General features: G+C 43.1%; 1 protein-coding gene across 1 annotated transcript in view; it reads left to right on the top strand.

Annotated features, from left to right (window-relative positions):
* The window catches only part of AMOTL1 (angiomotin like 1), a 1,007,056-nt gene that overhangs the window by 131,035 nt on the left and 852,905 nt on the right, over positions 1-23,116 (top strand). The window contains exon 3 of the mRNA XM_069639243.1: positions 18,426-18,476. Coding sequence (XP_069495344.1) covers positions 18,426-18,476 — 51 coding nt within the window. The remainder of the gene's footprint in view (positions 1-18,425; positions 18,477-23,116) is intronic.

Below are 23,116 nucleotides of genomic sequence, written 5' to 3'. Positions count from 1 at the left end.
TTGGTTCTATTTTTTGTGATAGTTTTGTAGAGCACTAATTCGCTGCGCTGCTGCTTCAAAATGCTTTAACAGGAAAGGGAAACGTGATACAGACGGGGTGACAGTCTTGCAGTTACTTGTTAGATACCGAACGTTTCCTGGATCCTGTATTGGTTATATGGGTGAAGTAGATACAACACAAAGATCTAGAGATGATAGGGGGACATTGATGGTCTTGGATAGATCAGTATGTACTGGTGCTGTATGCATCAGTCATAAAAAATTGCAGGAGTGTGCAGAGCCTACAATGATTCCTTATGGCAATTCAGGACGAACATAGGCACCCTTAACTCTTAAGGGGAATGGGTGAGGTATGACCTTTCGTAAAGCCAAAGGAAACAGACTCACGGTTAACATTTGGACATAAAACAAAGGCCAGTGAAAATGGAAGTACTAGTCATTATTTGGCCAATCGTAGTGTAAAGGAAAAGTGCTAATTAAGCAATAGTCCCCAAGCAGGGGGGCATTACCACTTCAGGTAATGCCCCGCGGCCCATAGTTAGAGGCCCGAGCGAAGCCCACACATTTGCTGAATGTGTGGGCTCGCAGATGATGTATCGCCATCACTTTCCTGAACAGAGGATGCAACTGTAGGTTTTCTTTAATCAAATCCTCTCACAAAGCCACGGGTACACGGCAGGTATCCAAGGATCTGCTATTAGGGCACACGAGATGTCTTAGAAGTTTGCAAATTGAACTGCCCACAGCTTCTTACATTTCCGCATTCAAGCTGAGCAGGTGAGAATTATATTTGTTAAACTGCCCCATTTGCCAATAAAAAAAGCAAAACAGACCGGGCCTTGACGCACACAGAAATACTGGAATTTGGCTTTCGTTAAGAAAGGGTGTATCAGTAGCAAATCCCTTGGCTTCACTTGTCACCCCCAAAATGTTAGTGTCTCCCATGCTTGCTGCTAGAGTCCCCCGGACAAATGTGTGCAGAAATATAAGTGCTTAAGGAGTCAACGTTTGTGTGCTGTGATACAAAAGTGTGTGTAGTAACCACTGTAGCAGAAAGACTTACGTGCCATGACAGATGTGTGAATAGTAAAAAATAGTAAGACAGTTGTGTGTGCAATAACAAATACACATGAACATTTTGGGGCTTTTTCAGATCTGTTAGTGTACAGTAACACAAAGAGGACATCAATTATACAAATGGAGAGATAATAAAAACTACAACCAGACTGGTACACACGCGTTTGACAAATAAAGATACACAGATTCACAACCTAATGTTCCACAATCTCATACGGAACAGAGGCAGACATTTGTTTGGCAGCATGTCTGAAACAAATGCCATCTAGTGCAAGACTGGAAAGCACCACTTCTTAATCACGTGTGATATTCGACTGCTATTGGCACATGTCGGCACATGTTAATTGGCGCTAGACTGCATAATGCCCCCTTTTAGCTGCCTCCAGTACTGCAGGTTTGTACATCCATTGTTGCGTCCCAACTGCACAATAGTGCATGTGATAGTTCACTTCTACACAAGAAGTGGTGGTGTCGTGCTCCACAGTACTGCACGATGGTACATTGAATACAATGGCAGGTTATACAAACACATACACATACTAATGTAGGAAGTCAGGGATTTATACCATGGTGTGAAAACCCAAGAGTACCTAAACCCCTGAACTACCAAAGTTCACACCACAGATGCAGACTTGCAGGTCTGATACACTTTTAACAGAGCTGACCCATTCTCGACCTCAATTATTTACACAAAATATATTTTATTGTTTTTTTCTCTCTACAAAAATATAATTTTTTCAGGAGATATAAAAAGTAGGGCAGCCACAAAAAGGCTGATGTACAGCTATTATTTAGAAGATTGAAAAGGATATAAACATGCCCCCAAATGTATCACAGTAGAGACAGGGAAGAAGGAAAGGGGAAAGAAACAGACACATCTAATTTATGAACGTTAATTCCCAAATACAAATGGATAACATCAAATTATAACAACTAAATGTATACGTTACAAAAAACACAGCTTCTCCTCGCTGGATACACTTCAGACAATTGAGTTTTAGCAGTTACACTGACATACGCTCATGCGCCCACAACGCTGAGAAAGAAAACAAATAGCCTAATTTTCGGTGATACAGTATTTTTATATATCAAAGAGAGCCCTTTGTGATGGCACGTGTTTCGACTGTACTGCCGTCTTTTTCAAATCAGGGCTATGTACAAAAGTCAGAAAATGATACCATTACCCATGGTGAATGGGCCATTTTATGTTGTTTGGTTTCAAAAGTACATCAAATAATTTAAAATAAGACAATTTTACGCAATTTAAATAGTCATTGCATAGATCCCTTTAGAAAGATAAACATTGTGTACATCCAAATGAAATATTGTAAACGTTCAGAATTGAAGGATGGCTATTTCGGGAGGGGGAGAGGGTGGGATGTTTGTAGGTATTCAAAAGAACAAATAAGAGAAAGAAAGAGAAAACATTACAAAATATATATATATAAGTTGACTCCTTATAGCTCTTGTTGATAAAGATTTACATAGAAGCAGCAAGTTAAAACAGTCACTATATTCTGAACAAATCTGGTTCTGCTTACCCAGTCCTGTGTAATGCACTCTATGTTCTTAACAGTTTATATGTTCAGTCATGGGATAATCCAAGCTAATCCTGAGAAGAGATTGCAATTGTTTAAACGGACCTGTCAGGGCTCCTTGTTTTAACACAATGCTTGATAAATGCTAATTTCTGAGTCCTGCTGCTGCCATTTGTATATGCGTGTGTATTCTTGTTTTAGGTTCATGTGACTGCGGGCGAGAGTTAAATTTATTGTGTTTATAAACTGAAAATTAAACTGTAATAGTTATCCCGTTGGTAACGTTAGGGTTCTATGCGTATGTATTTCGCGTGTGTTGTAATACATCTTGTTTAGTTAAATGCGATGAAGAGCGTTTGAGAATATGCCGTGTCATATATTGATAGGAACTAAAGAAAAGTATCCATGTGGGTCCGCATGCATCTATTTAGCTTATTAAATATTTAGGTCAAAAATAGGGGGGCTCGGGAAGACTCTTACCTTATTTTATCTGCTCCATGTGTTTCTGTCCTCGTTAGAGTGTGTCCTCGGAGCGGACTCCATATTGTTATTTGTTTGGTTGCTTGTCAACCTAGTCTTACGTCTGTGCCTATTGCGGCGGCCATATTTTGGGCTATTGTCCATGTTAGTGTATTATGCAAACGTATCGGCTCAATGCTTAGAAATATCTCTCTTCATAACAGCGTAATGGATTTGAATATCCAATCGTAAGATGAATTACATTTTGTAGCATGATGCAAATACTAAATGGAGTTTTTTATCATCATATCCACATGATGCTAATTAAAGTTTTAAAACACCATGCCCACGTAATTGGTTGATAAATATATATTTGAGGTCTACGCATTTTGTGTTGCATGACGAATTCGACAGTGTTGGGTTACGTCATTTGTTGGAAATTCTTACTAATACAGGGTCCCCAGTTTTAGTGTGAATAACACTGGTCGTGATTCTTCAATTGTGCTCCCTGCTTGATGACTACGTTAACAATCCCGAGTCCCTCTAATGTTAGTCTCAAATTTTAGGTTGCACATATATAATTGGAATTCTGGTCCATATTCACCGTTAATTAACTAATGATTATTTTGGACCCAATTTTCTGATCATGGTAGTTACATGTTACGCTTTTTTCTCAGTATATTTATATGGCCATTGAGAGTGATGGTCATGGTGAATTCGAATCACTGTGTGCAGAGAGAGGGATTCCACTTATTGTACAAAGGTAATATTGATTGAAAATGCACTTAATGTGCCTATATACCTTTCCGGACATAGTTTTGTGTCGTGTTTGAGAATCCACAAACTAGTCATCTAAATTCCGTTTGTTGTACAAAGGTAAAATGGATTAAGTAACGCACTTAATGTGCCTATATACCTTTCCGGGCATAGTTTTGTGTCGTGTTTAAGAATCCACAAATTAGCCATGATTGGGTAAATCTTGTTGGTGCACACTATCATGTGTAATGGTGATTAATGACTTGTAGTAAGTATGATCTTTTATAATAGTTACAAAACACGTGTCATCACAAAGGGCACTCTTTAATATATAAAAATACTGTATCACCAAAAATGAGGCTATTTGTTTTCTTTCTCAGCGTTACGGGCGCATGAGCGTGTTTCAGTGTAACTGCTAAAACTCAATTTTCTATCCAAACGGAGTTGAGGAACCAAGGACTCCGTTGTTACCTATGCTGATGCGACCTGGATATACATATTCTCTGTAAACACAATAGGGCTCTGAGCTCTACTAAAAGGTTCCCCAAAACAGGTTCCTCACATCAAGATACACTTCAGACAACACAATCACTGTGTTGCTGTTTACATACTCAAGATGGTTTGGTTCTCAGTCGTTAACAATACTGAACCTTCCTCAGGAGAAACAGCTAAAACAATTTAGAACACCCAATGTGAAAAAACTAACCAAATACAAAAAAAGAATAAATAAAAGAATATTGTTTGTGACTTTCCCTCCTTCATCCTATTGTGCTACAATGCATGTGGAGAGCAAACTCTTGCTTGTCCATCGATTCACACTTTTCAAGTTGCTCTATTCTTTGAATCAGACCTGCGAGTAATATGACCAAAAACAGGAATCAGAATACACACGATGTTCAATCCACTCTGTCAGATGTGGCTCTATGGAAATCTATACAATACCTTTTTATGGTCTGAATACAACTTGTATTCGATGCAAGTCTGCTTAATGCACCCAATCACAAGAGCAGAGATCTGCACAAAATTCAGATATGGTCCAGTCAACGCTAAAAGGACACTGTAGAGGGGAGCAACACCAAATCACCTGTGCCACCATCATACTTATTAATCTATCTATCCATTTATCTATCCATCTATCTATCTATCTATCTATCTATCTATCTATCTATCTATCTATCTATCTATCTATCTATCTATCTAAATTTTTGTATTGTGCCCTATCGCCCATAGGCCTGAAGGCGCTCACCAGGGCAGGCAACATAAAACAAAAAAAAGACTCAAGCATCCATACAGCATCCAGTGCTATTAGATTTCCTCTTCATCAAAGAGATGCGTCTTGAGTAGTTTTTTAAAAGTGGTGAGAGAGGCACTGTTTTTAATCAGAGGGGGTATAGGGTTCCAGATAGTGGGGGCCCAGTGAACAAAGTTAGTACCACCAGCTTTGGTCAATGTTTTCTGTGATTGTTGTAGGTTCTTTTTCCCGTTTGATCGAAGACTTCTTCGTACGGGGGCCTTGTTTAGTCTCTTTACAAGATAGTTTGGGGATGGGCCAGCCAAGCACTTGTAGATCATAATCGAGCACTTAAATTGTATTCTCTGTTGTACCGGTAACCAGTGAAGTTTTTTTCTGGCTGCCGACATTTTTTCTCATCTATTTAGTCCAAACACAGTCCTAACCGCACCGTTTTGTATTGTCTGCAATTTAGTGATATTACCTTTTGAAGTGCCCATTGGAAGGCTGTTGCAATAATCCAATTGGGAAGCGATCAGTGCTAGATTTTTCTCAGATAAGTAAGGTCAAATCTGCCAGATGAGATTAGTGTGAAATGCACATGATGATTTTAGGTAGGAGACATGTCTTTTATAAGAGAGATGAGAATCCATAAAAATCCCCAGGGTCTTGACATGCTCTGAAACTTCAATGAAGCTATTATTAATCTGAATTTTTTTGAATTGTCGGTTTAATTTACCTATTTTCTGAGGAGTGCCAAGAATGAACAGTTCTGTTTTTGCCTCATTAAGGGCAAGGGAGTTGTTGGCCATCCATTTTTGTATGGCGTTAAACACTTTGTTAACTCTCTGCACATCCTTTTCGTATGAAACTGTCAATTCAAAGACCAGTTGGGTGTCATCAGCGTAGTTTGTAAACTGAACACCCATATTTTTGAGCATGCCACATAAGAGTTTGGAGAGCATATTAAATAGTAACGGCGACAGGCACGATCCCGGCGGGATGCCACATGTCAACAATGTTTTCAGGGAGCTGAAATTACCCTTCACGACGGCAGCCATTCTTGGGCCCAAAAATGATTTAAACTAGTTTATGGCTGACAAGGAGCATTTGCCCGTTGTTCTTAATCTCTCGGCCAGGAGATCATGATTCATGAGATCAAATGCCGAAGAAAGATTGAGTAACATAAGTAAAGCAGGGTTTCCTTTTTCAATGATATTAGCAATGTTAACCTGAAGATCCAAGAGCGCAGTCTCCATTCCATGATTTGCCCTAAATCCGGATTGTTCATTTGCCAGTATTTCATTTGCATCTACAAACTTCTGATACTGCAGGTAGGCAATCTTATCAATAATTGTGAGTAAAAACGGCACATTTGTTATAGGCCTATAATTACCCGTTATTGATAGATCTAAATTTTCTTTTTTTATAAGAGGTGTAATACAAGCTTCCTTAAGATCAGCAGGAACAATCAAATGATTGATTGATAAATTGTACTACCGAAATAGCTAAGGTATCTGCATACCCCTTGAATTGGTTAGCAGGGAAAGTATCTCCCTGACACGAAGATGGCCTTAGTTTATGTATAACCTCCAATATCTCAACAAGAGTGACTTTTTCAAAGGAAAAAAGATTTGAATGGTGGTCCAGTGGGTCATTCTTATTTGTCAGTATTAATGGGAGGGTTTCCTTTCATTCTGATAGTTGTTTTTTCTGTACTTCGATCGCCTGTTGATGTTTATTGCTTTTTTCAGAGAAGCCTACATGGATATCTTGACACCACTTGACGCTTTCGTGAACAGCGAGTGTAATAGGGGCATCTTCAAGTTCTTTGAGGATAGAAAAGATTTCCTTCGATTGTGACTTAGCTTGTTGGATTCTTGTATTAAAGTGTTCTGCTTTGGTTTGAAAGATAAGCAGTTTATAAGATTTAACTGCTTGCTTATGAAGTGCCAATGATGACTCGGATTGATCTTTCCTCCAGGGACGTTCAACTTTACGCTTGGCTCTTCTGGCTTCAAGGATGTCACTAGAAAACAATCTATTCAATGAAGTAGATTTGCTACTTTTTTTGGTTTTAGAGGCGCCAGTTCTTCAAAGGCTTGATTAGTGGCCTTTCTAAAGGCCTGAGTGAAGGAGTCTAGCGATATATATACTGGTTTAACTGTGGCAGGAGAGAAACCTTATCCTTAAAATTCTTGCTAGTTATTGCCTTCCTATTACGCCAAGTTCACACATATATAATTTTTTAGAGGGCTGTATCTTTCTATTGACTATATGGCAAAATACATACCTTATTCTCAATTCTGTTTGTCGTTCACTTGATTGTTAGTAATGTTTCAGGATTATTACATTATAAATACCCAGCCAGCTAGCTGGGCATTTAAAAGGTTTAGCATAGATTATGTATATGCTCTTAGACTCTTACACGAGGGAAAAGGATTTACTAGTAATTATGGTCCACGTGAATTGACCAAGTGCTCCTCAAACCACTTGGGCCATGATTTTTATCCATCTATTTTCTATTCCTTTGGTAAGGGTCTCACGTTCTGTGTTCTAAATACCCATTCTTCACCATAAGCCTGTGTGCAATTAAAAGAGCTTCCATTAGTGATTTGTAAGCATTACGAGTGTTGACCAGCGACCGCTGCATTGTTACATTACATTGATAAATGGGATGCTAGCGTTACGGTTGTTACCTCGTGAATGCTGCACTGGCTTCCGTGTTTACTAACCTCGTAATGCGTTCCAATACTGGCGTGCACTTTCAAATCTCTATGGGCCTGTCTAAAGTGTCTACCTTATGTAGCGAACCAATGAGAAGGCGGCCATTACATGGCGGCCATTACTGAGTTTCCTTTGTGTGAAATCTGCAATTCATTATCTAGGCGTAAATGTGCTTTGCCAAATGGTTACAGTAAAGTAAACACACTCTTGTGCTGTGTGTTTATGCGTGTTGTCAGATTATATTTGCAAATTTAGAGTAAGCATACGAAGTGCAGTGTCCATCGTCATCTCTGAAGTGGTGCCCTCTTAGGGGCAGGTTGCCATACTGCAGATACTGGTGGTTTATTCAGGCATCTAAATTGGGTGAATGTAGCAACTCATATTTTTAGTATACTTTGTGCCATTCAACCCTTCATTAAGGACGTCATGCCACCTTCGAGTCAGGAAGATTAGCTGCTGTTCTCTTCTGTTCAGTATACGATCCATGTTACTTACAAAAGTACCTATGATCTGTTGTAGCACTGTCCAGGTGAATGAGTCAAATTTGTGGTTTGCATTGAGAAAATGGTTAACCATAGGGGCTTCCTCCCTTCTGTTTTTCAGGCAACTGCAGTGCTCAATAATTCTCGTCTTTCCTTTGCGAGAAGTTTTTCTAATATGTCGTTTCGCACAAGGGCACATTATCATGTATACTGCATTCACTGAATTGCAGTTTGTGAACTGACATTGCTTCCATTTAGTTTTGCCCCAGCATCCACTTCTGTTGACTTTCTAGTGGAGTTACAAATGCTGGATTTCCCAAAGGGAAAGTGTCCCTGAAGTGGCGGTAAATCCCACATTTTGGTAATCCTTGGTTGTTTAACCAATCCGATGCCGATGTCATTACGCAGTACTAGGTCTCTGATATTACTAATCCTTTTGGATGCAAAGGTCGGTTTTTCCAGCTTGTTGTTATCCCAATTGAATAATCGCCAAATTTTTAGAATGCTGTTCTTGATTTTGTATGAAAGATTACTAAAGGTTTTGACACAAATCAATTTGTAGGGTCACTCTCCTTCTCTCTTGGTTCCAGCATAGCCTCTCTATTGTTATTAAAAGCTCTTTTTGAGGCTCGTCGAACAGTTTTCTTCGGATAACCCCTATTGCGTAATTTACGCATAAGAATTTCAGCTTCTGCTCTGAATGTATCAAAGGAACTACTGTTCCTTTTTAGCCTTAGAAACTGACCAAATGGCAGATTCTCACGCAGCTGTCCGGGATGGTAACTGGTATAATGCAATACATTGTTCTTATCTGTGCTTTTGTGGTACAATCTGACCTTTAATTTGCCACCATCATGAACGACTGTGATGTCCAAAAAGTTAATTACGTTATCACTTAAAATAGATGTAAATTGTAAGTGATGAATGCATTCATTGATCCAATTAGTGAAGGCCCTAGCTGAGTCCTTTGTACCCTTCCAGATAATCAAAATATAATCTATAATTCGTCTCCATACAGAGATATTTTCTTAAAAGGGTTATCTATCATGTAGATATATTGCTTCTGGAACGCCTCCACATACAGATTTGCTAGATTGGGAGCCGTAGTGGCTGCCATAGCCGTTCCTTCTATTTGTTTGAAGAATTTGTTCTGGAAGTGGAAATAATTCTCTCTGAAGGCCACCTCCATACACCACAGAATAAAAGAGTTTGGGACAGGGTCCTTATCTTGTCTACTCCATAAGACCTCTTAAATAACTTCCAGAGTCACCCTCTGGGGAATTTTTGTGTAAAGAGAGGTAATGTCAAGGACTATCAAGAGATATTCTTGAGGGTTAAATTCAAAGTCTTCAATCTGTCCGATGATATCCACAGCGTCCCGAACATATGATCTTAACCTCAATGATGAAGAGCCTCAGGTAGTCGTCTACAAATATGGATAGTGGTTCCAAAACAGAATTGAGTCCTGAGATGATGGGATGTCCAGGAGGGCCAGTGAAATTTTGAGCAATCTTGGGATTTTTATTAACCATAAACTCTCCTTCTTGCTTACTAATCCATCCTCGTTCACCTACTCAGCAGGATCTAAATCGAGCTTTGCATAACTAGCTCCATCAGATAGCTGTCTATTACATTCTTCAATGTATTTTTCACTGTCCTGTAAGGAACTCATAATGGCAACAGTAAAGACAGACACACGAGCCTTGAAACACTGTGTATGGGTGTGTTATAAATGCCATAGCATGTGTTCAAAATAACAAAACAAAAGTTCCTTTTCCATATTTACGTTGGGTGATGGCTTTCATCCCTGGACCCCCCTCTTCCGGGCTCAGATTCCTCTCGAATGTCAGCCTCCCTGCATTAGGTTCACTATGGCTTTTATTCAAATGATTTCATCTGTTGCATTACATTGGGTGATGGCTTTCACCCCTGGATGGCCCTCTCTTCCAGGCTCTGACCAATCTCGAATGTCAGCCTCCCTCCGTCGGGTTCACTACGGCTTTTATTCAAAAGATTTAATCTGTTGCACTACGTTGGGTGATGCTTTCACCTATGGATCCCCCTCATCCGGGCTCAGACCCCTCTCGAATGTCAGCCTCCCACCATCAGGTTCACTACGACTTTCGACGGTACAAGGGGTTTTACTCGACCCTTTTATGACCACTTTGACCTTTTCCGTGGGGCTCACCTGGGGCCTTCTGGTTTCAGTAGTTTGCTTTCAGCAAAAAGAGAGATCAGCCAGAGTCTTTCGAGTAAGCACCCACAAGGCGCCGGACCACTCTGCAGCTGGTTTGCCCTGCATTTTTTTAACAGTTCTTTATAGCGTCTTATGTTGCCATTTGCAACCTTCCCTCAGCACAGTTCGGTTTTTATTATTTGTTCACCCACTGGCTGTGATGAACCGCTTGGCTTTTCTTGCCTCTGGAGTCAAGGACGGTACCATGGTAGCAGGTGTCTCTCCCCATCTTGTTTATCAGTATAGGAGGGCTCCGGGCACCGTTGACATCTGCTACAGTACCCGTTGGCTATTGTTCGCGGTCTTAGGATTCCATTCATGGAGGTTTCACAGGTCTGGGTCGAAAAGAGCAAGGGCACTTCTCTCCTTGTCCTCACTTACCTATCTCTTACCAGCTTCTCGGCCTCCAGCCATTTCCTCTGCCTCAAGATCCTTTTCCTCTGCCTCTGCATCCATTTCCTCAGCCTTTGTATTGTTTCTGTTCTTCATGGGATCTCCTACTCACCTCCTCCGCCTGAATTCGCTCTCATGGATATTGTCTTTGCATTTACCGCTTACCAAACCCCCTTTAGGTTTTCTTTGCCTTAGCAGCTTTTTTCCCTGCCTGGCTGTTCCAGGGAGGGAGCCACTAGTCTGCCTGTTTATCCAGACAGATGTAAGGGCATCCCTCCACGGCAGACCTTACCTCTTCAAGGAAAGAAAAACTACTAAGAAGAAGAAGAAAGGAAAGAAGGACCGGTAAGAAGATTCCACCAGTCAGAGGAAATCAGGTTTATATTATTGGTTCAGCCACTCAATACCTCCTTTTCTGCTTTTGTGAGGACATAACTTGATAAGTTTATAACAACAGACAATTGCTCCTGGTTGTCCTCCCAGTGTCCTCCCAAGCATTCCTGTCCGGACCTGTCTCTAGAAAGGAAGACGAAGGACGCCTGTTTCTCTGTTTGACTCTCGTTGCACAGTCACATCTACATGGTCCTTGCCCTCTCCTGTTGGCGTTATTTTGTTGATCTGACCTATCATACTCATAATCATTCCTACTGCTGGCATATAGCTTGTACTGTATGAAGTATTCCTGAATCTGGTCTGATTCAAAGAATGGAGCGACTTGAAAATTGTGAATTGATGGACAAGCAAGAGATTGCTCTCCAAGTGCATTGTTGCACAATAGGGTGAAGGAGTGGTTTTTGGTTAGTTTTTTCACATTGGGTGTTCTAAATTGTTTTAGTTGTTTCTCCTGAGGACGGTTCAGTGTTGATAACGACAGAACAGAAACATGTTGAGTATGTAAACAGCAACACAGTGGTGATTGTATTGTCTGAAGTGTATCCAGTGAAGAGAAGCTATGTTTTTTGTGACATACATTTTGTTGTTATAATTTGATGTTATCCATTTGTATTTGGGAATTAACGTTCTACTGTGATACATGTGGGGGTATGTTTATATCCTTTTAATCTTCTAAATAATAGCTGTACATCAGCCTTTTTGTGGCTGCCTTACTTTTTAGATCTTCTGAAAAAATGATATTTTCGTAGAGAGAAAAAAACAATAAAATATATTTTGTGTAAATAATTGAGGTCGAGAATGGGTCAGCTCTGTTAAAAGTGTATCAGACCTGCGAGTCTGCATCTGTGGTAGTACAGAGGGTTACGCGCACACGTATTGGCCCCTCAACAAATATTTATCAGTGTTTAGTCATGGGCCAGGGACCCGCCTGCTCCTTTAAAAAAAGATTAAGAATACATATACATGTAGTACACAGGTAGAAGAAATACCAATGCAGTAGTCCTCGCACACTGAAGTAGTTTTTACAGGCAGTGCTCAACAATAGCACCAATTTACACAGCAGCCCTGGCGTCTACAAAATGGCTGATGCTCTGCACGAAAAAGTCATTTTGTTTATTTCAAAAAGATGATCTGCTTCTCCTCTGTGTTGCAGCTCTCCCTCTTTCACTTGATCTAGTCTTGCCTGGGGTGGAGAAAAGGGAAAGTTGCATCGTTTTGTGGCCAAAAACTATTTACTAGTGTTTAGCCATACGCCATGACAATGTGTATAATCCATACAAATGGAGAATATAGGTGGGAAAACATCAGTGCACAGCAATAGCCTGTGAAAAATTAAAACGCACATAATCCTAACACTGTATTCCACCAGGGCAAAAGTGCCACAGGCGTTGTGCGTCTGCAGGCACATTATTTGTGCGAGACTGCACAGCGACACCTATTAAGTACGTGTGACTGCTGGAAGCATGGGTTTTTGCCAGATTGCATAGCACTACTAAATTACGGCCTACAGTACTGCAACGCCATGCTCAGTATTTTAAAGGTTACTCTGTGTTCAACTGGAACACATACAGCAGGGATTTAAGCTTTGGAGTAAAACGGCCCCGAGTCTGAATATCAGACGTGTTTCCTGGTTCTGAACCAGTAGGAGATGCTTCAGATATTCTTTGGGAACCCTGCGCATACACTGCTGCTATAATCCACCTCACTAGCACCAAGACCATGCCAGTTTCCAGTCACTTGGGGACAGTGGTTTAACACAAAATGTGGGGGCCCCTCTGTGAGCCATGCTGAGGGCCCCCCCGACTCGGCAACAAATCACTGGTCGCACCTCACTCTGGGCCGGCATAGATTATCACGCTTGGGCAATACGCGAAAACGTGCTGCTGAAGGGATATGCCGCACACTGCACTAGGAGAAAGATATAAATATGTGTTTTAATGCGACATACAGCACACTTTCTGAGAAAATTGGCTAAAAAGCCAGAGTGTTTGCAATTGTTTTGTAGGGTAACACCAATCCAATAGATGCAAGTCACCAACAGTGCACAGGAACATTAATGTTTTGCTATTAAAAATTCCATGCCACAATGAAAACATGTGCAACTGGCTGCACAATGTAGACCAGTGTAGACATGTAATAACGTTCCAGTAGCGCATGCCATGCCACATTTAGACATACGTAGACTGGTTGCACCAAAATGCCAATCGAATCAATTACACTAATCAAGAAGAGAACACACATTCAAGCCCGTGGCATCTAACAACACGGCCAAACTCTTTAAAATCTGCAAGGAACTGGTCAATGCTGTTGCAGTTTTTACGTTTCCTGTTCTCTCCCAGGCCCTCTGTATGGCTCTGCCATCTCACTTCTCCGCTAAAACTCAGGAAATCCTGTCCTCCATCTCCTCTTCCTCTCTCGTACCCCCTTAGGCCATCTCTGCCTCTATTCCTCCTTTCTCCTCCTTCTCTCTGACGAGGTTTCTAGACAAGTCTGATCTATGAAAGTGTCATCCAAACAGGTGCTCCCCTGCTCCTCCAGAACCATCAAGGACCATATTGACACCCTCGCTCCAGCCTTGGCCGATTTCTGTAATCACTCTTTCGCCACTGAAATGTTCCCCTCTCCCCTTATGCACTCACTCCTCAAGAAGCCGTCTGCCGATCCAGCCTGCCCGGCAAACTATCGCCCAATCTCCATCACCCCTTTCCTGTGCAAACTGTTGGAAAAGCTGGCCATCTCCCAGCTTACTCTCCACACGGAATCTGTTGGTTGTCTCCATGACCTTCAGTCTGGCTTCAGAGCTGCCAGAGTCACGGAAACTGCTCCCCTGAACACCTGTGAAGATCTGCTCTCTTACCTTGATTCCAGCATTCCTTCTGTCCTCATCCTCTTTGATCTTTCCTCTGCTTTCGACACGGTTAAACACGCCATCCTGATCAATCTCGATCAATCGACTCCATGAGAACCTGGGCATCATGGTTCAGTCACTTGAGTGACTGACCTCCTTCCTCTTGGACAGCACCTCAAATTTGGTTGCCTTCTCTCCTCTCCATCCTCTCACCCTGGTTTTTCAACCTCTAGTTGGCCCCTTTGGCCCACCTGATCTCTACCTTCTCCTCTAACTTTCAGTGTTATGCGGATGACACTCAGCTTTCCTTCAGGCTCCCCTGAGACTCCTCTCCTCTCTCACTCATTCTTGCCTGTCTATCCGCGATTCAGGATTGTTGTGCCTCCAACGATCCCTGCCTTAATGTCAGTAAGATGGAGATCCTTTTCATTTGGACTCCTGCACCTGCTTTCCCTCTCTCACTCGGGCCGTCCTCCTTGGGCCCTCTTCCTTCGCCTTCCTGTGAGGCAAACAACCTTGGTGTCATCTTTGACTCCACTCTCTCTTTCTCTCCTCATATACTTGACATCGCCAAGAAGTCCCACTACCAGCTGTTCCTCTTCAAAGGGACTCTTCTCTTTCTCACTTTCCCCCAGAAGCTCACTGTCTCCAGAGCCTTGGTTCTCTTTAGGCTGGACTACAGCAACAGCCACTTTCTCAATCTGCCTTCCTCTACTGTCCACCCTCTGCAACTAATCCAGAACAGGACTGCAAGACTTATCCTTGGCCTAAAGCCCAGGGATCGTATCTCTCCAGCACAGAAATCTCTCCACTGGCTCCCACTTGCTGCAAGGATCAAGTCCAAGACCCTTTGCATTGTCCAGAAGGCTTTGTGGGCCTGGGGCCCACACTACATCCAACGCTCTTTTCCAAAATATCTTCCTTCTCAAGCCCTTTGCACAGCTACCTACAACTCTCTAAGGGTTAGGGGTGTAGATCTCTCCCATCTTCAGGTGCCTCCCTCTGGAATAGCCTCCCTGCCCCTCTCAAACTTGAGCCAGACCACCTGAAGGTCCGGAAGCAGCTCAAAACATTTCTCTTCTCCTCTGCTTTCACCCCCCCCCCCTGCTGGCCTACCTGACCTACCTGTCTGCTGTACCGACTGGTTGCTTGGCTACCCTCAGAGTCTCACTGAGTCCAGACTCTTTCTTGATCAGTCATCCTTGCACTGCTTCTGGGCCTACCACACACTTAGGGGCTGTAGCTGTAACCCTGCAGTCCCTTGTTCTCCTTGCAATACCCAGAGCCCCGCTGCCCTGGCTGCACTTACTCAGAGCATTGCTGTCCTGTTTTTCCCTCCCCTGTCCCTTGCACTTTCCCCCCTCCCTTTCCCTTGCACTTCTCGTTCTCGCACTTGCACAATCTGAATGACACAAGGCCTAGTAAGATCGTTTGTCTTGTCCTCCCTCGATCTTCCCTCACTTGTCTTGTCACAGAAACACTTGTGTACAGGCACGTTATAAATGACTTATATCATATAATTTGATCACAGATGCCCAGAAAAATATACAATGCTGCAGTAAGAAACGGCTAGACTGGCAGCACACAAATGGCCGTCTAGCCGGATAATTCACTTATCAGGACTGCTTTTTTCAGAAATGCCCAGTTAAAAAAAGTCATACCAAACGGGAATGACTAGACTGGCTGCACCGAAATGCCTCTCTAGCCACTAATACCACATATCATGCCTACTTAGCCTGGACATGTACAGCCATTATGATTTGTTTCACAATCCTGCCCCCCCACACATCCCCTCTCCCTCTCAACCCTACCCCACCCTCCAAAATCAGCTCCTGGGCCCAGAATTACCTTCACATCCCTCTTCCTTGTCCCAGAGCTTACTTATGAGGGTCTTTGCCTCATAGGTAAGTACTGGGACGAGGAGGAGTGGGACTAGGAGTAATGAAGATTACAAGTAGCTAAGTCAGGCATTACCTCCATGTACCTCTACCTCATCTAAGTACTTGTGTATGAGGCAGAGTGCCTTATACACAAGTACTGTCTCATACACACTGGGACGAGGAAGAATAGGTCTAGGAGTAATGAGTAATCAAGGCATTAAACACAAGTATTGGTGCAACACCATTGAGTTGACTGGTATTCAGCACCCCCCACCCCCTGAAAATTTGGGCTATGTTGACTCGACCTGACTGACCTTCAGAGCAGTTGCCAGACAGAACAGAACACAGATGTTAAATGGCACCTGGGTTTCGCTGTTAACAAGAGCCCAGTAATTACTAACATAAAGCATTTCACTCTTAGTACCTGCATTCAAATGCCACATTTTTTAGGCAATTGAAATCGTGATGTGGGTTTAATACTTGCATGCCAGAGGAGTAATTGGAAGGGTAGAGAGGGAACAGGAGACCACTCATTCTCACAGCAGTCCATAAGTGGGTGCTTTCAACCTTAAAGGAGAGAGTTAGCTGCTTGTAACATTGAAGCTGCACTTGAATAGTCTCATTAAAATGCATAAAGATATTAGATGCCCCCAAACAAATAAGTTTTCCCCTCCCCCACTGCCAATGAAGTTGGCGCCTCTCCCAACATTTGAAGGGTTAGCCCCCCGAAATGTAGGTTTTGTTGTGCCCCTGAACGCAAGCACACACACGATTCACCATATACACACACGCACACCCAGCCATCCATACATACATTTAAGTGTGAATTCTTTCACCATACAGGCACACCCAGGCAGCCGGGCAGCCATCCATACATTTAAGTGTGCACCCTTTCACCATAGGGGCACACCCAGGTAGCCACCCGTACATTTAAGTGTGCACCCTTTCACCATACAGGCACACACACCCAGGCACCCACCCATACATTTAAATGTGCACCCTTTCACCATACACTCACACAGTCAGCCACCTATACATTTAAGTGTGCACCCTTTCACCATACAGGCACACTAAGGCAGCCACCCGTACATTAAAGTGTGTACCCTTTCACCATACACTCACACAGGCTGCCACCTATACATTTAAGTGTGCACCCTTTCACCATACACTCACACACGCACACGTCATGGGGTTGAGGGGAGCCCTAATACTTCAAAAAGAATTTGGGCCGCATTACAACTATGCCGTTCTGGAAACAACGGTGCCGGAAAATTTACCGGCACCATTGTTTCCAGACCGGCATGATACAGCTCTGCGGGCGGTTGCAGTCACGCCCCGGCAGGTCAGACCTGCTGGGCAGAACGGTACCCACCCGCAGAGTTTTCACAGAAGCACCGGCACCATTTTTAATTATAAATTATTTCCGTTAAGGACCGAACCTTAACGGAAATAATTTCTTTGTGAAGGCAGAGTGACTTCAAAAATAAACAATTTCCTTTTGAAGTCATAGGGCTCCCCCCAACCCCATGACATGGAGGCCTCCAGCCTAGACTCTTCCATGCCATGGGGAGGGCTATGCCCTCGGACTTCAAGAAGAACGTTTCCTCCATTGGGGCCCCTCCCAGGACAAATGCTTGGGGAGTTCGAGAAACGGGATGATGCATCTGACCACTCAGAGATGGCAGTTGGTGTTTTTGGATCCTGTACGCACCTGGTGGTGGAAAAAGAGATTGGCATAAAAAACGTTTAGCCAGCTCTTTTCCACACACTAGTGAGTGTATCCCTTGTGCAAATAAGGAATGCAATCACAAATGTTTGGCCACGCACCTCATAAAGCCAAATGCCCCAAATGGACATCTGCACATGCACACAATTTGTGAACTGGGAGAGGTCATATCTGCATGTTTTTCCGGAAGTGCATGCCCCAGTGGAGCATGCAGTTTGTGAGCCAGGCCCCAAAAACAGAAAAAACATAGTTGTGTAGACTCTCAAAAAATGATAGCTCTGTGGAGCTAGTACACGCGCTGGCTGGCATTTGATGATGAAACTGACAAATCCTTCTCTGTGCGCCAATAGTTTACAAACGCTTTACAACCTGGTTTGGATCCCCGCCACCATGACCCGGCCCAGCCCTAGAAACTGAAAGGATAGAGGAGAGCTGACCAGGATTATGGACATGTTCTGTCTTATATGAGTATGAGAAAGCCCATCTATGAACAGCAGGGCCATGTCCTATGTAGAGAACATGCACATAACCAATAAGAGACTTGGGTTATCATTAAACATTAATCGCAGGATTAGAGGTAAGTATCCACAGGATCTGTGTTATAAACATGCATGTAAAGTAGATGATTCATACGCAGTAGCAAACCAATTCACATGCTGGTACATCTTCTTTCTTGCAGACCAGGAGACACCTGAATCTGTTCAGAATCTGTTTGATCCAGGACAATTAGGTAAGTCACAGTCATATATTTAGAACTCCCAAACAGCATGTAACTGGGAGAACGCGATGTATGTGCCAGTGCGACTCTACCAATGTATCACAATATATTAAAGACTGAGGGAGGGGTCATTATCTTGGGATAATAACCCACCAGCAAGTTCACCTCGTGCCATAAATTGGGGTAGGGTATCCCAGGCGATAATGACCTCTCCCGAGGCCTATAAGGCTGTTAGCACATAGTGGTAATAGCAATACATGTTTTGGAGTTTTTTTCGTGGTGAAGAAAAACGTTACTGTAACAGTGAGTAAACTAAAGAAACTGAGTTATTAAATAAAATGTGTTTTTAAATAAATAAGGTTGTCTTCATAAGTTAAGCATTTAAACTGCAAAATTGGTTATACTAGACCATGTTTAACATGAGAATGCATTTGGTGTCACATCAAAGTAAATTATGTCTCTACAAAAAAGTGAAAGTAAAGCAAAGAAATCTAAGCCAAAGAAGTGTTTTCTTAAAAATAATCTTGCCTTGGAATTGCATTTTTGTTTCCCTGTTTGATTTTGCAAACAGAATGAGGTCAATATCAGTAGTTATTGACTGCACTTTCAACATTCAGATTGGCTAAGAGGTCAATAACGATTTCTATGTGCTAATACTGCATAGCAAGGAGGGAAGAGCCATTAATTGAATCCAGAGCATTTAGCATTTAAGTTAGTCCATTGCACAGGTGTTGCGCAAGCTATACATACGTGTGATTGTGATATTATGCAGGTTTGAAGGATGGCTTTTCCAATATTTTATCCAATGCATTTTTATGCAATATCTAAAGTCAGCCTGATGCCAGACATACCATTCCATGTTAATCAGCTAACACAGCAGAATGTTATCAAGTAATGTCCAGTCCGTTGTTGGGAGGATGCAGCCTAAATACCAATTGACTGGGTGCTGAGTCACCTTTATTGCATCATGGTTCTGACAAAAAGTGATCAGTTGGTTTTTTTGAATCTGGTTATAATCATTGGAACAATACAAGAGCCATCAATAAGTAGGTTGAGATGTTTTTCTGAAGTAAACTGCCTTTGATCTTAAGAAATAGATGAGGTATAGCAATTCAATAGTTACCAAGTAGTAGACTTAGCAGCCTTAGTGCAGTCTTGGGTCCTCAGACAATGCTTCCTTCCTCAGCCTTGTGCTATAACATTGGGCACCCTCTGAAAGAGAGAGGATATAGCAATCACAGACCAGTCTTGGGTCCTCGGAAAATGCTTCCTTCCTCAGTCTCAGGATATCACCCGACACCCTCTGAAAAAGAGAAAATATTGCAATCGACGTGTAGGTTTGGGTATTGAAAAGTTACCCTAAGACTCAAGCTATGTCACCTAACTCATGGTGAATGGTAGAAGTCCTAGCAATTGCAGGGCAGTCTTGATTCCTCAGAAGATGTTTCCTTCCTCAGCATTCGGCTATACTACCAGACACTAGGTGAACAGGAGAAGTCATAACAGCTGAAGTGCACTTTTGGTTCCTCAGCATCAGGCTATATCACTGACACTCTGTGAATGGGTGAAGTCATAGCAATCACGGTGTGTTCTTGAATCCTTAGAAGAGGTTTCCGTCCTCGGCCTCAGCCTCAGGCTTGCAAAGTGTCAAGATGTTCTTTCCTCAGTGTATTCTAGGATCCTCAGCCTTATGCCATATATCACCTGACACTCTGTGAAGCGGAGAAGACCTAGTAATTGCAGGGGATCAAGATGTTTCCTTCCTCAGCCTCATGCTATGTATCACCTGACACACAGTGAACCTGAGAAGAAATAGCAATTGCAGGGTGTTAAGATGTTTCTTTCCTCAGCCTCAGGCTGTATCAAACAACAATCTGTGAATGGGAGAAGACATACCAATCCCAGTGTGTTATTGGGTCCTCAGATAATGTTTCCTTGCTCAGCCTCAGACTATATCACCTGACACCCTGTGAACTGGAGAAGACCTAGCATCACACTGTGTTCTTGGGTACTCTGATGATGTTTCCTTGCTGAGCCTCGGGGTATATAACCTGACACTCTGTGAACTGGAGAAGACATAGCAATCCCAGTGCATCTCGGTTCCCCAGAAAGATGTTTCCTACCTCAGGCTCGACCTATATTAACAGACACTTGGTGAACAGGGAAAGAAATACCAATGGCAATGCAGTCTTGGTGTCTCAGAAGATCTTTCCCTGGTCAGCCTCGACCTATATTAATGCACACTTAGTAAACGGTAAAAGAAAGAGCAATTGCAATACATTTTTGGGTACTCAGAAGATGTTTCTTTCCACATTACCTGACACATGATGATCAGGCTCCAGCGCTACCTTAGAGCAGGGGTCCACAACTGATTTTGGCAGAGGGCCGTATGTACCTTACATGCTGCCTATAGTGGGCTGAAAAATAAATTTGGGAGGGGCAGGAGGCCTTTTCAACCCCCAATTTGTATTAGACACATGGAAAAAGAATACCTTTTTGGAGGTGTACCGGTCTTTATTTGTATTTTAAACTTACATTTTGTAGTACACATTTTCCATTCCACCTTCATAATTTCTTTCTCTGCAAAGGACATATTAGCACTAGAATAAATATGCAAATCATACAGGATGAAAAGATTGCAGTCAAACATTTCACAAGTTATGTTGGTTTAGATCTGGAAGGCACAAGCTCTGCCATTTTGCACAGCAACTTCATGGCTGTAAGTGAGCAATGAACCACAAGTATTTGGGAGATGAGCAGTGAACCAGACATACTTGATCAGTGAGAAACATTGAGCCATGAACATCACTATGCCAGGTATGGGTATGCTGGTGTTCTCCCAGGAACATCACTGTGGCAGGTGTGGGCACCCTGGTTCTGTTCCATGAACATCACTATTTCAGGCCTGGACACCTTGGTGCTCTCCCATGAACATAACTATGGCAGACATGGGCACCCTGACGCTCTCTCATGAACATCGCTATGGCAGGTATGGGCACAATGGTGCACTCACATGAGCATCACTGTAGCAGGCATGCATCACTATGGCAGGCCTGGCCACCCTTGTTCTCTCCCATGAACATCAATATGGCAGGCAAGGGAACCACAGTGATCTCCCATGAACGTCACTATGGCAGGCATTGGCACCCTGGTGCTCTCCCATGAATATCACTAGGGCAGGCCTGGGCACCCTGGTCCTCTCCATGAACATCACTATGAAAGGCATGGGCACAATGGTGCACTCACGTGAGCATCACTATAGCAGGCATGCATCACTATGGCAGGCCTGGACACTGTTGTGCTCTCCCATGAACATCACTAGGGCAGGCCTGGTATGGGTATGCTGTTGTTCTCCCAGAAACATCACTGTGGCAGGCGTCGGCCTCAAACATACAGACCCAAACCCCTACCTCAGCATGCAGACTAACAAGCAAACAGCATGCATACATACCCATAAAGATCATGAACCCACCCACCCCATCTCAGCATACAGACTAACAGGCATACACCATGCATACATACCCATACAGACCAGAATCCCCGACAAACCCCCATCTCAGCATACAGACTAACAAGCATACACCATGCATACATACCCATACAGGCCCGAACCCTCCCACCCCATCTCAGCATACAGACTAACAAGCATACACCATGCATACATAACCATACAGGCCGAAACCTGCCCACCCCCATCTCAGCATACAGACTAACAAGCATACACCATGCATACATACCCATACAGAACCAAACCCCCCCACCACTGCATCTCAACATAAACACAAAAACAAACATACAGGGAGGCAGACCCGACCCCCCCCCACACCACCACATATCAATGTAAACACAAAAACACAAAAACAAACATACAGGCAGGCAGAGCAGACCCAACCTCCGCACCCCCCCCCCCACTACTGCATCTCAACATATACACAAAAACAAACATACAGGCAGGCAGACCCAACACCCCTCCCCCGCACCACTGCATCTCAACATACACACAAAAACAAACATACAGGCAGACAGACCCGATAAAGCCCCTCCCCCACCCCTGCATCTCAACATAAGCACAAAAACTAACATACAGGCACACAGACCCAATACCCACCACTGCATCCCAACATACACACAAAAACAAACATACAGGCAGGCAGACCCGACACCCCCCAACCAACCCACCACATCTCAACATAAACACAAAAACAAAAATACAGGCAGGCAGACCAGACACCTCCCCACCACCGTATCTCAACATACACACAAAAACAAACATACAGGCAGGCAGACCTGACACCCCCCCCTGTAACCACTGCATCCCAACATACACACAAAAACAAACATACAGACAGGCAGACCCGACATCCCCGTACCACTGCATCCCAACATACACACAAAAACAAACATACAGGCAGGCAGAGTGCACCCCCCACCACCGCATATCAACATCAACATAAACACAAAAACAAACATACAGGCAGGCCCACCCGACACCCCCCCACCACCGTATTTCAACATACACACAAAATCAAACATACAGGCAGGCAGACCCGACACCCCGTATCTCATCTTAAACACAAAAACAAACATACCAGCAGGCAGACCCGACACACCCCCACCACTGCATCTCAACATACTCACAAAAACAAGTATAC

The sequence above is a fragment of the Ambystoma mexicanum genome, chromosome 7q (assembly GCF_040938575.1).
Source record: "Ambystoma mexicanum isolate Mex_15411 chromosome 7q, UKY_AmexF1_1, whole genome shotgun sequence".
Classification (NCBI taxonomy): Eukaryota; Metazoa; Chordata; class Amphibia; order Caudata; family Ambystomatidae; genus Ambystoma; species Ambystoma mexicanum.
Note: the sequence above shows the minus strand (reverse complement) of the source record. Positions and strands in the feature narration are given on the sequence as shown.